Source organism: Quercus lobata, chromosome 6 (genome assembly GCF_001633185.2).
Source record: "Quercus lobata isolate SW786 chromosome 6, ValleyOak3.0 Primary Assembly, whole genome shotgun sequence".
NCBI classification, from domain to species: Eukaryota; Viridiplantae; Streptophyta; class Magnoliopsida; order Fagales; family Fagaceae; genus Quercus; species Quercus lobata.
The window spans coordinates 10,884,108-10,897,202 of record NC_044909.1 but is presented as its reverse complement, the minus strand read 5'-3'; the positions used below and the strand labels follow the sequence as shown (position 1 = coordinate 10,897,202).

Genomic DNA, 13,095 nt, shown 5'->3' with positions numbered 1-13,095 from the left:
TTATTTTATAGTTTAGGAAGATAATTTATTTTTTGAAGGCTACAAGAAAAGGCAAAACTTGTGGGTTGTGGTTTTCACTACCACTCAGGCCTGTGCTTCCTCATTATATATGAAACCCCCTTTTGTAGTTGCTTACATAAACCCACTAATCTGATTCTTTTGAGTTTTATAAAATCTATTGTATTTTTTTTGGAACAGTTTAAAGGTAAAGCAGTCCACAAAGACAAAACAACATCGTTGTTAAGCTTTTCTTTATTGATAGGTTGGATTTCCATAAATTCCAAGCATATTCGGCTTCTTTCCTTTCCAACACTGCATCCAATCAAACCTTACCTCTATTGAGCTCGTTCCCACTCCACCAAATAACCCAAGCTGTGGTGCAAAGCATTGTCCAGCTCTTCTAATGTCTCAAAAATCTTGTACACCAACTTCATTAAAAGTTTAAAACATGTTTGAGAGTTCAAAATCTCATCAATGTATGTACATTACTCAAATCTTATGTATGTTTTCTTAGATGTAGCTTAGGTCCTCTATTTATATTCAATCATATGGTTATATTGTCCAATGCAATACAAATGGTACTAACTTCTCCTAATTAAAGATAATTAAATTGTATTCACTTTAATCCCTCATTTTGTAAAATTAATTCTATTCAATTATTTTTACAAATCTATTAACAAACAACCACCTTTTGAAGACATTCATGTGAAACCTCGTTTAGTAGATTTTCTTGTATGATGAGCACTATTTAAATTAAAAAAAAAAAAAAAATTAAGCAGTAGGGGTGTGTAGTCAACCCGCCAAAACCGACCCAACTCAACTTGTCGGGTTAGGTCGGTTTTTAAGACTTGGTGGGTTGGGTTGGGTTACAAAAAATTTTTTGATAGCGGGTCGGGTTGGGTTTGGGTCATAAAATTCCACACCCGACCTAACCCACCCATATATTTAAAATATATTATATAACTAATAAATTTTTTTAAAATAACTAGCTCTTTCTATCTTATATTAAAGACAATTAGTTTACACAAACGCTAGTAAATTACTATTGTTGTTTAGTCATTGGCGTTGTTTGCCTTTAAAGAGTTACATTGATACTAATCTTTGGGTTTTTTTTTTAATATATTTATATTTTTTTTACTCAATTTAATAATAATAATAAAAAAAAATTTGTCCAACCCGACCCATATGGGTTGGGTTGAATTTTTTTGACCCACCATGGTGGGTTGGGTTAAAAAATCTCCTTAACCCGACCTATGCACACCCCTATTAAGCAGCTTCATTTTGTTTAATGTAGTTGGACTCTAGTTAACTCAACTAGTAAAGTCTCTAATGGTTGAATAAGAGATCTAGGGTTTAATCTCCGTCTACACTAAAAATAAATTGGTGTCTTGGTCAGATAATAAAAAGCTATCATCAGTCGTGAACGTCATAGATTGAAACTCTCTAAAAAAAATGTATTTGGTCTATTATTAGAAACGGATGTTACAAATTGAAACTCTTTAAAATAAATAAAAAAATGTATTTGGTCCTTCTGAAGGATCGGATTAACTCATTCTGATAATGTGAATGATTAAAAAGAAAAAAAGAAAAAAAGAAAAAAAAAATATATATATATATATATGTGTGTGTGTGTGTATTTAAGGATTTATTTGACAAAAATATTAAAGGATTAAATTTAATTCTAAAAAGGTGTTTTATTAATAGGTAACTTAAGCTATTTGTTAATAAATAATTTTGTAAAAGTTTTAATATCATTTTTATGAGAAATATAAAAAATTGTAAAAAAAATTAGTTGTCTTTTTTTCTATAAATTTTTTTTAAAATAATTTATAAACTAATATCTTTAAAACATTCCGTTAGTTTTTTCTATAAAAAAATACAAATAAAAAAATAACCAAAAAAATAAAAAATAAATAAAAACCTCACACTTTACATAAACAGTTTACTCAAAAAAAAAAAAAAAGGAAAAAGAAAAAGAAAGTATAAACAATAAACCCTAAACCCCAAAAACTCAAACAACACACAGTAAAACCAACCAGACCTAGCTAGAGCTACACACCCCGTCTCCAATGGCGCCGAAGAACCAGCAGAGCAACAAGACCAATAAGCGAAAGCATGTTCCAGCAGCTAAGCCCGACGCACCAGACCGCCCCACCTCCAAAAGACCCAAACTCGCCGCCCCAAAACGTTCGGGTCCCCCCACCGCAACCAAGCGCTCCGACAAACCCTTCAAACCGAAGTTCCAGAAATCGGAACCCGATACGGTCAAAAAAGCTCCGTTGTCGAAGCGAGAACGTCGTATCAATGCCAAGGTCAATCCCTCTCACTTTTTTTTTTTGGGTTTCTGTTTTTTCATGAATTTTTTTTTATTATTAACTAGAATTTGAGGAAAAAGAATAAAAAAGAAGTTTATTTTTTAGTGTTGTTAATTTCAGTTATTGTAAAACAATATGTTGATGTAATTTGGTGAATTGGAATTGAATTTGGACTGTTAAAGGTTGATTTAATTTATTTATTTATTATTATTATTATTTTTTTGGTCCTGATTTTTCTGGGGTTATTGTATATTGCAGGAATTGGCAGAGGCTAGGAAGAAGAAGAGGAAGCCATATTACGAACTTGAGCATGTGGGTATTGTTTACTTGGTTATGTTTGTTATAGATTTGTTGAACCACACAGTAATCAGTATGCATTTCCTATTCAGTTAGAAAGAATGTTTTATGGAATCAGATTAGTCTGGTAGGAATTAATAATGTCTCATATCGAGGTTTTTGTCAATTAAATGGATACAATCTTTGTTGTAGCATAGAGGATAGCAATGAATTGAACTTTGGTTCTTATGGCCAATGAGCTATAGCTCTAATGCTGGAATGGCATATCCTTTACCCACGAGAATGGGTGGAGGGTTATGTCAAATGTGGTGGGTTCAAAATCCAGTTCATATTGTAGCATGGGTTTCTTTTGCAGTATTTCGTAACAGAATTTGGCTAAGCTCATCTCTCACAATTTTATAGGAACTTTCATCTCTATGGGAAAAGATGAGGCATCGCAATATTAAGAAAGAAGACAGATCCAAGTATGTATTTTGTTACACTTTACAAATATTAAGAGCGTGAATCTTCCTTTGTCTTTTATCTATCTTTTTCACCTTTTGTTTTCTGTTTCAATTATATTAAGGTTGGTAACTGAAGCTCTTCAAAAGATGAGGGGACAAATTTCAGAAATTGCAGGATCCCATATCTCTTCTCGTGTTCTGCAGGTATCTTTTTGGCTTTTTCTTTGCAATGGTATTGAGTTTCAAGTTCCTTTTTAATTGGAGTTGCATGTTGTTAATCTGTTTCTTTTACCATAGACTTGTGTAAAGTACTGTTCACAAGCTGAAAAGGATGCGGTATTTGAAGAGCTTCAGCCACATTTTCTTACTCTAGCAGGCAACACTTATGCAGTTCATGTGGTGAAGAAAATGTTAGACAATGGTATGGGCCAGCTTGAAAATCAATTTAGAAACCGGACAGGAATGGTTCATTTGCGTTTTATCTGCCACAAGACCTCTGTTTTTCTTGTCATATGTTAAACTACTCTCTTTCTCTCTCTTTTTGCAGCCTCCAAAACACAGCTGGCAGGGTTTATCTCCTCCCTCCATGGGCATGTGGCTTCTCTTCTTCGGCAAAAGGTTGGATCAATTGGTATGTTTTAAATATTTTGGTTTCATTTATGCTCCTTTCTTGGGTTTTCTTCCTAGTACTTGGATTATCAAGAATGGAAGGAAATTGCCAAGGTTATAACTAGAAAGATTGTCATTTTTTACAATTTTCAGTTTTTGACTCCTTTGTAATCACTTAAGTTTGCTCGATTTAAATTGTATATATATTCTCATTTTGCAATTACTCGATCACTAATAAAGGATATCATCACCTTCTCTCTCTTCCCTTGCTAAATAGAACGATAACATTAGTATGTAGGGAGTTTTAGACCCATAAAGGGGAGGGAGTAGAAGTATAGTCATAATGTACATCAATTTCTTGTGGCACTAGCATTATTTATTAAACAATTGACATAATTCTAGATAATTATGTCAATGTATAGGTTGTCATCCACATTTTTCTCAAACCCTAGAGACGTTTAAGGTTCTAAATATTTCAGTTCTTATTTGCATACTTTTTTTTGGCAGTTATTGAGCATGCATATGGGTTAGCAAATGCAACACAAAAGCAGGAGCTTGTAATGGAACTATATTCTGCAGAGCTTCAGTTATTCAAGGATCTGGTCTCATTGAAAGAGAGCAGGTAAAGTTTCAGTCTTTATTTTTCCCTTCAATCTTTGCTGTTGGGAGGGTGTTGGTTTACGTTTTCTTACTACCATTTTCTTTTTTGAATTTTTTTATTATATTTATCAGACAGAAAAATGATTTATTCAAATAAAATTTCTGCAATATGTGCCCTTCTCTAGCATCTATATATTCATCAAAGTGACATGTTCAACATTGGGCACTACAATCTTGTTTCTTTTCAAAATTTACATTTTCAGATCTCTAGATAGTTGCTAATCCAATTTTTCACACGCACACATGTGCATAGGAAAGAAAAGTGATAGATAAAAAAACGGTAGATCTTAGTGGAAAAAATTGGTTTGGAGCAATGTCCTGCCAACCTAGTACATGACAATTCAAATGAACATCCGCATGTACCTTTAGTCATATATTACTTATAAAAAAAAATGCACCTTTAGTCATATAATTTATTTGATATGATAATCTTGTGATTTGCTTAAACAACTTAATGGGTCATCTAAAAAAGTACATGTGGATGGTAATTTGAATTGCCAAATAATGGATTGGAGTAGTATACCCTCTGGATTGTAGCATATATAGAAGTACTTAAATCGAAGATGTTACCTAGGATTTTGGGTAATTGGTCGAAAGGTATCGTCACTTATGAAAGCTGGCAACCAGCAACCGATTGTGTGAGTTGCTTACCTTTTTACTACACTAGATTCACTTGCACTACGTTTTTTTTTTGGCCTAGTTTTGGACACCTATGAGGCTATGACTCTTCCAAAATCATGCTGGTTGTCTTGGTGCTGTATTTTTTTCTTCATAATTTTATTTTAATTTTAATTTTTTATATTTCAGGTTAGTAGATGTAATTTCGAAACTAAACCTACAGAAAGCTTCAGTCTTACGACACATGAACAAAGTTGTTCAACCAATTCTAGAAAAGGGAATAGTTGACCACTCTATCATACACAGGGTGTTAATGGAGTACTTCAGCATAGCTGATCAGGTGTTTTCAAAATTTCAAGATGCACTTTAAAAAAAAAATAAAATTAAGACAGTTTTATTGCCTGCCTTTTTGGCTTCTGCTGGTAGTTTTTCTCCTGTTTTCTAACTTAAGTTTGTTGAAAGCCCTCTGCCACAGATGTAATCCAACAGTTGTCAAGTCCACTTCTTATTCGGATGATCGAATCCAAGGATGGATCCAGGATTGCAATGCTCTGTGTCAAGCATGGGAGTGCAAAGGTTTGTCACTATTGTTGACTAATCTTAAGTTTTTATCTTAATAATGGTTAGAAAGAGAAAATAATCTTGTTATTTATTCATCTTTCCATACTCTTAAGATTTGATTGTTGTTGACTTGTGATTTGTTCTTCAATTCTGTGTTTTATTTTAGGAAAGAAAGAAAATCATCAAAGGAATGAAAGGCCTCATAGGCAAGATAGCTCATGATCATGGTGGGAGTTTGGTAAGGACTTCAACCTTCAGGGTTCTGTCAGCTGAACTTTTATTATTCCAGAAAAATTTACATGTATAGCTTCCATGCTTCGTCTTCTGACTCATATCTCCTAGGTTTGATTGAAAATATCATTTAGTCACTATTGTTTTTGTCAGTCTGCGGTGTCTTGCTAAATCCATTTCCAAAGTTTATGGGTTGAGATGTTTTTCTTTTCTTTTGAATAAAATTTTCAGTTACTTATAAAAAGAATGTTCAAGATGTAAATGTTGTCATGTTTTGAAATTATATTGACAGTCATATAGCCGATATGTAGTATCTTGAAAAGTTCAAATACTTTTAAGACACATTTAGAATGGTTTGACTTACTCTGATTGCAACTTTTAAGTATCCATTTATTGGTGTGGAAAGTGAAAATATGTTGATAAAAGGGGTTGTTCATGATGTAAAGTTTGGTATGCTACAGAGTTGAACTAGCAGCTTACTTCCTGGAAAACGCCATTTCAGAAAACAAGACCTCCAAGCACAAAATTACTGACCAAGAAAAAAGGGATACATGTTTTAACTTAATATATTTTCCTTCCCCTTCAGATTTCTTAGTCTCTACTTATCTAATTGTCAAAGTAGGACTATTTAGTTCCTAATGCTATGAACAGTGGCTAAAAGATTTATAATTTCAAATATCACTGGAAAGGAATCATCTGAGTAATCTGATCACCCCTTGCCAGCAAGTATTTCCAATGAATTTTCTATCCTTTAACTTGTTTGTCATAATTTCTTTACATTATATTTAATCAAATATATGCTAGATTTTTATTGGAAGCTTCACTCTCTCCCATTGATTTCAGGTGCTTGTCTGCATTGTTTCAACTGTTGATGACACGAAGCTTATAACAAAGGTTGGGTCTTATTTCAATTTTGTTATAAATTGTGCATGTCTAATGCAATATAATTTTCTAATGGAGATTTGACACCAAACTGTCCTGATTACAGGTTGTGATTCGCGAGATTCGAAAGATTTTGAAGGAGCTTGTTTTTGATAAGGTTTAAACCCTTCTTGCTCTTTTTTAATTGTTTTGATAAAATGATTTCAAATATAGTCTAACATGGTATTCTCAACTAATATGGATGGTCTAATGAGCATTTATTTAAATGTGGCCCATAGCCATTTCTTGTGTTAAAAAATTATAGTGATTCTTGAAGTGGGCACAGGACTCTTATTTATCGCACAAGACTTATTTATCTTGGATCGGGTAGTTTGTGGATATGTTAATTTTCTTTTGGAAATAATTGTAGAATGTACTTAGAGATTGATCTAAAAACTTGACTTATGTTTTTTGACCATTTATATGGTTGTTTGGTTTTAACTTTACTCTTTATATATTTGTATCACTAAGTGATTCTTGATCATTTGTAATTAGAATGGAAGGCTTCCGTTACTGCAGCTACTTCATCCAAATTGTTCACGCTATTTCAGTCCTGATGATCTGACTTCTCTCAATTTATCTATTCCTTCTCTCAGTGCCAAGGTGATTTTGAAACTGTTTTCCTTTTTGTAGAACCATCTGTGAATGATTATGCAGCTATATTGGATTTAACACTAATATTGTCCACTGGCAGGGTGAGTCAGAAGCAAAATCATCAAAGAATGAAAAATCCAATAAGACAGATACCAAAGATGACACAGACACAGAAGTGACTGAAGTGGAGGGCAATGAAAATACGTCTGGTGACGAACTTCACCTAGTTGAGGGAGGAAAAAAAGATCCTTTCTTAAGGAGGCAGGAGCTTTTGGTCAACAGTGGTCTTGCTGAGGTCTGTTACTTTACGTTCTGGAATCCTTACTTGCATTTTGTTTTTATTTGACTTTTTTGGTTTAAATATGTGTCATTGTTACTTTTCTAATCATTTTGTTAATTAATTAAGACATATTGCATGTAATGCTTCATATATCTTAGTCATTATTGATGTGATTTTAACCTCTAATGATGTAGATCTAAAGTTAGCTTAACTACTCGATAAACACTAACGTTAGTGGGTAACTTCAATGCTGGAATGCTTGCAGGGTCTAATTGATATATGTATCGAGAGTGCAGGAGAACTACTTAGATCAAATTTTGGCAAAGAAGTCATATACGAGGTAGTAAATTTGTTTTCTATTGATTTATTATGTCATTGGAGTTCTACTTTTGTTTAAGTTTCCTCAATCCTATTTGTCTTTAATATATATGTTTGATAACTTGTACAGGTCCTATTGGACAATCGTTCTTTCCCTGGCTCTCTCTCTCTCTCTCTATATATATATTTTCCTGAAAATTAGGCACAATAAATTTATATGCTGTGAGCATCACTTTCTTCAAAAATCACGTGGATTCTTAATATAGCCGCCCTTTCTAAAACTTAACCATCCCATCATTGCCTTGGACCAATTCATTCGTGCAGGTTGCAACAGGAGGCTCTGATGGCATTCTCCACCCAACTTTGGATGACAAGCTGAATACCCTTCATGCAGAAATAGCATCTCTGGCAGCAAAGTCATCAGAAGAATCAGAGGAGGAGCACGTTCTCAAAAATTTCCATTCCAGTCGGGCAATTAGAAAACTTGTCTTGGATTGCCCCACATTTGCTTGTACTTTATGGAAGAAAGCTCTGAAAGGAAAGTGTGAGTTGTGGGCCAAAGATCACAGGTTAGGCTACACATGCTTTCAAATCTCATTTATTAACCTAGCATAAAAAGAGATGACTTCTCATGTTAACTTTTGGGTCCTATTCTTTTGATTGCAGCTGTAAGGTAATTTGTGCATTCTTGGAATCCTCTGATTCTAAGGTACGTGGACTGGCAAAGAAAGAGCTGCAGCTCTTGATAGATGCTGGCATTATCAAGATACCTGAGACCAAGCATTCAGCAAATGAAGGTTAAGTCACCTGTGGTGGATGGATGAGGTTGTTACTTGATGGAGCAGAAATGAATTCTGGGGCATTGTTCCAGCACCCTCTTGTGGTGGTTGGGCACTGGGTTCGAACCCCACCAACCCCCCTTCCCTTTATTTATCTAGCAAAAAGAAATGGTTTAATGTAATGTAAAGAGTACCTGGAAGAATTTTTGACAGATAGAGGTATCTTAAGGCAGAGTTAAATTTTGAATACTTTAACCAAAAAAAAAATTTGAATACGGGGTGTCCTTTCATATATTATCTTTATGGTTTTGATGATGAAAGAATCTCAGTTAACAATCTAAAAAGCAGGGAAAATGCCTGTACATTGACAATGAAAAGAAAAGCTACTGATCGTTGACACTTTCCCTTGCAAAGTTTTCTCTGTCCTGTTGATATTGAAAGATGTGTTAGATTCTGTTGTTTAAATTACATACAAAGTGATTTACAACAAGTGTTTGTCAGTCAAAATTTTGGCACTTTGAAAATTCAAAACCGGATACTTGAAAGATCCTTATTAGACAATACATTGTATATTTGCCTAGGCAACATCACACCTATTTTCCTAAGACTAGGAACGCACACAAGCAGATTTGCTTCTAAAAATTGCAGCTTCTGATCTTACTTCAAAAATTGGGGTGTCATACCTCCAGCTTCCTTTTTCACAATTCATAACATTCCCTGTCTGCAAGTACCAATGGTTCTCAGGTTTCCTGCAGAGTCGGGTCCGAAGATGAGGATAGCCTCCTTGGAATGAGTAGTCTGATGGATTGAAAACTGGGGATTCCTTTTGGGTTTTTTGGTTGCTTGGGAATAAATGGTCGGGTGGATTGAAGAGAGGGGATTCTTTCCTTGATGTTGCAGTAGTCTTCAAACAGTTCTGTATCACCCTGGCCTCCTCTCTGAATCTTTCTCTAATGTCGTTCAGGCCTCTCAGAATTTTGTGAGACCTTGACTGGCTTGTATGATTCCGCCCCTTGGGTTTTGAAGCACTGGAAGTTCTAGCCGTATAGGGAATTGTATTGCACTCAAGGCAGAAGTATTTCCATCTCTCTAAATCAAAGGCTTTTCTCTTTGCACTGTCAGAGAGACGTGTATATGCCTGCAGAGTGCGGAGAGTTTTTTTTTAAATATGTTTAATATGAGAATTCTGAAGGAAAATACTGATTAACAAAAAGACAAAAAAAAAAAAGAAACTTTGTTGGCTTTAGTGTGATGACAAGACACCATGAATGCATTGCAAACAAAGACAATCAACTCATCAGTCATCATACCTAACATGCAGATGCTGTTGGTGCAATGTGGGATCTTTCATAACAAATTCTGTTGCCAAACTGAATGGTGTATAGTTCCTATTTATGACTCTGTCAGGTGGGGGCAACCAGATATAATTCCCTGTCTCCTAGTAGTTCAACCATATTGCATGAGTTCACTATCTATAAACTAGCCTAATAATGATTCTCACAGGAAAGTCAACCACCCTTGTTAATAAAATTACGAGGCACATGTGTTAAAAAGTCCATTTTCATTATTGTGGTTAGGGAGGTTTTATGGGATGCCTCATGCCGGTATTTCAATAAGATGCTAAGAGTCTTAGACACCCGCGTTAGCATTAAAAAAAGAAAGTATTTTAGCTCTGTCAACTTACGTCTAAAAATTGCAACAATGAATGAATGATTGTATCTGGTTCTAACTTTAACTCAATATCCTATTCTAATTAGTTTGATTTCGACTAGTTTAGCAATCTTTTTCAATCTTTAAGCATGTAAAAATTTAGCAAGATTGACAAAGATATGGAAAAGAACCAATCTAACCTCTGAGACAAGCTTGAAAGCAGTTTCAGCCTTGGGGTGCTTGTTCTTATCTGGATGAAGTTGCAAAGCTGCACAAAAAGCAATCCTCACAAAACAGGAAAAGCAAAATGCAGATGGGAAAAAAAATACTGTCCATCAATGGAACCAACCCACCAAGCTTATGGTATTGCTTGCGCAAAACTTCTGTTCCAGCATTTTCTTCCACCTATACATAAAATCCATGAACAAAAAGATGCTACATCATCAAATTCAAGAACCTCAAAAAAGAAGAGACTGCTTAAAGAATAACATCAAGAAAGCTCACAAACAAAAAAGAAAAACATACTCCAAGAATGTGATACCAATCAATGAAAGGTGATTTAACAAGGCTGCAACCTTGTCTATGAGTGCAAGCAATGGAACGTGTTGAAATGGAGCAAATTTGTGTGACTAAACAGGGTTTGAAATCAGATTCTTGTCCCACTCTAGCCATTGGAAGAGAACAATGTGAGAGAAAATATTGGAAGAGAATGAGAAAATGTGAAATGGGTTGCAAAGATTGAAGAATGGCTTTGTATTTGTGTGTGGCAGAGCCTTTTTGTTGGTCCTAAGAGAGAGATGCAGTGAATACAAGGTGGAGCGGTTAAGAAAAAAGAGCAACCTTTGCGGGGATAGAATTTTGAAAAGTGGATCAGTTGGTGGGAATGAAGAAGAGAGCAAGTGAAAAGCTCTTAGGAGAAGTTAACGTTAATCATGCCACGTGGCGCTACATGAGAAGGTCTAGGAGCATTTGGTCTTTCCGTTTTAATTTAACCTCAAATTGTTGTTTAAAGTTTAAAAACCTTAATTGAATTTAAACCGAAACTTTAAAATATAATTATTAAAATCAGAATTGTCAATTTGTCATAAAGGTCATGAATGTGCTTCCATTCTTGTTTTGCTTGAAAATAATCATCATTTATGATTGACAAATGTGATTGCTGTTATTTGTTGATTAATGATTAGTTAAGACTCTTGTTGCTGTATTAGCAATAGCATAATTTGACGTAAATTTTAGGAGAAACGCATTTGATCAGATTTATTTAGTAATGTAGAACTTTTTTGGAACTTGAGTTTTCAAGCATTATGGGTGCACGTGACAATTTGATTAAATATAATGCTTGGTACTCGAGTTTGGTAAACTCGAGTTTCACTTGGAACTAGAGTTTGATAAACTCAAGTTCCAAAAAGTAATACATAACTAAATAAGTTTGTTCGGATGCATTTCTCCTAATTTTTTCCTAAAATTATGCTATTTGGAAAAATTAGCCTTCTTGATGTTTCTAATAGAGACATCCAATGTTCAAATCTTTACTCTCATATGTCACAAGAACTATTGAATTATTAATTTTTTTTTTTTTAAAAAGATCAATATTAGGGAGACCACATTTTTCAAATTTTTTATTTTTTGGGATAATTTGATAGTTATAATAGAGAGGGGATGATTTGAACCCTAAATATCTCATTATAAAACCATGAGATATCAACCAATTGAGATACAAGACTCTTAGTTTTACAATCTCTTTTTAGAACTTGTTAAAAACTTAAGATAACAAGTTGTGATTTAAGAAAGATCACTTTCACTATGGACACAAATTGTATTATGTATCAATCACAACAAGTCACGTTAACTATTGTGAAAAAAGTCATGAAATTCTTTGTATTTCTAAACAAATCCATCTGTACTCCCTCTAGAAGAGCTTATTTTCATTGAGTCATTGGATATAAAAAATAAGCTAGAAAACTCACTAGGAAATTTTTTTTTAAGAGGTTGGACATAAATTAAATAAGCTGAAAAAGCAGCCTAATTTCTTTCACCTTACTGCTCATCCAAATGAAAACTAAAGTGAGGGTAGTGTGGTGTGGGGGATTGAAGACTTGAAAGAGTGGTGGTGAGGACCAACCGACTAGCAAGAATTAAATTTTTTGGTAGGTTCTCTCTAATTTCAGCAGGCACCATATTGAATCTAGAAGTGAAATTACACGTGAATTTGGAGCCTGTGGCAGGTGTGTCCCACGCATATAATGCCTAGTTGAAACCCAAGCCTGAAAAGGAGATTCAGAGTAGGTGAAATTAATCAAATTGGCCCCTACCATGGGTCCTCTTTCGGAAAGCTCTTGTTGCTTAATTAATTAGTACCTTTTCATTAAACAGAAGAAGAACTTGAAGTTGAAAATTTAATTTGCCATCGCTGAATTGAATGGCCCCTACTCAAGACTTCTTGAATGACTTGTATTGGCAACATTTTGTTCAAAATGAAAACAAAAATTGTGTTTCAGTCAGGGAATTGGGCTTTGTGATTGTCTTTACCCGTAGGTAAGAGCAGCACAATCATGTAATTTATTGGTTAATGCATTGTCTTTTGTAAAGTTACAACAACTGACAACTTTCAAGATCACATAATTCGATTCACTTAGAAAAATCTAATGTACAACATCTACTAAATAGGGCTTAATTTTTTACCAATTTTAAACCTTTGTTTGTTACTATTATTGAGCAAACTTGTGTCTCCTACCCAATGTTTTCCACTTTCTCCAATCATCAAGTTGACAATCTAGGCCTTGGCCCTTGAGAAAATGACATTGGCAAGGCATTGCCAT

The 13,095-nt window shown here is 34.2% G+C and overlaps 2 protein-coding genes across 2 annotated transcripts; one reads left to right on the top strand and one right to left on the bottom strand.

Annotated features, from left to right (window-relative positions):
• The first annotated feature begins 1,998 nt into the window (after positions 1-1,998).
• On the top strand, positions 1,999-8,923 carry LOC115994948 (pumilio homolog 24). The gene is made up of 17 exons (XM_031119300.1): positions 1,999-2,312; positions 2,574-2,627; positions 3,015-3,076; positions 3,178-3,259; positions 3,353-3,476; positions 3,603-3,686; positions 4,172-4,286; positions 5,132-5,282; positions 5,405-5,518; positions 5,670-5,741; positions 6,578-6,628; positions 6,723-6,773; positions 7,151-7,258; positions 7,350-7,544; positions 7,795-7,869; positions 8,172-8,416; positions 8,514-8,923. The coding sequence occupies exons 1-17, from the start codon at positions 2,070-2,072 to the stop codon at positions 8,647-8,649; spliced, it is 1,962 nt and encodes a 653-aa protein (XP_030975160.1). The 5' UTR covers positions 1,999-2,069; the 3' UTR covers positions 8,650-8,923.
• Positions 8,924-9,112: 189 nt separating this feature from the next.
• On the bottom strand, positions 9,113-11,146 carry LOC115994949. Its single transcript, XM_031119301.1, has 4 exons — positions 10,802-11,146; positions 10,630-10,681; positions 10,477-10,544; positions 9,113-9,764 (listed from the first exon to the last, which is right to left on the bottom strand). The coding sequence occupies exons 1-4, from the start codon at positions 10,946-10,948 to the stop codon at positions 9,234-9,236; spliced, it is 798 nt and encodes a 265-aa protein (XP_030975161.1). The 5' UTR covers positions 10,949-11,146; the 3' UTR covers positions 9,113-9,233.
• Positions 11,147-13,095: the final 1,949 nt, after the last annotated feature.

Excerpts from the sequence above, each read along its gene's own strand:
- LOC115994948 (XM_031119300.1), top strand. The coding sequence starts at position 2,070 with ATGGCGCCGAAGAACCAGCAGAGCAACAAGACCAATAAGCGAAAGCAT. Across the intron at positions 5,283-5,404 it reads ACTTCAGCATAGCTGATCAG|CCCTCTGCCACAGATGTAAT; the intron begins GTGTTTTCAAAA and ends GTTTGTTGAAAG. Across the intron at positions 5,519-5,669 it reads TCAAGCATGGGAGTGCAAAG|GAAAGAAAGAAAATCATCAA; the intron begins GTTTGTCACTAT and ends GTTTTATTTTAG.
- LOC115994949 (XM_031119301.1), bottom strand. The coding sequence starts at position 10,948 with ATGGCTAGAGTGGGACAAGAATCTGATTTCAAACCCTGTTTAGTCACA. Across the intron at positions 10,545-10,629 it reads CAAGCAATACCATAAGCTTG|CTTTGCAACTTCATCCAGAT; the intron begins GTGGGTTGGTTC and ends CTTTTTGTGCAG. Across the intron at positions 9,765-10,476 it reads CTTTCAAGCTTGTCTCAGAG|GCATATACACGTCTCTCTGA; the intron begins GTTAGATTGGTT and ends CGCACTCTGCAG.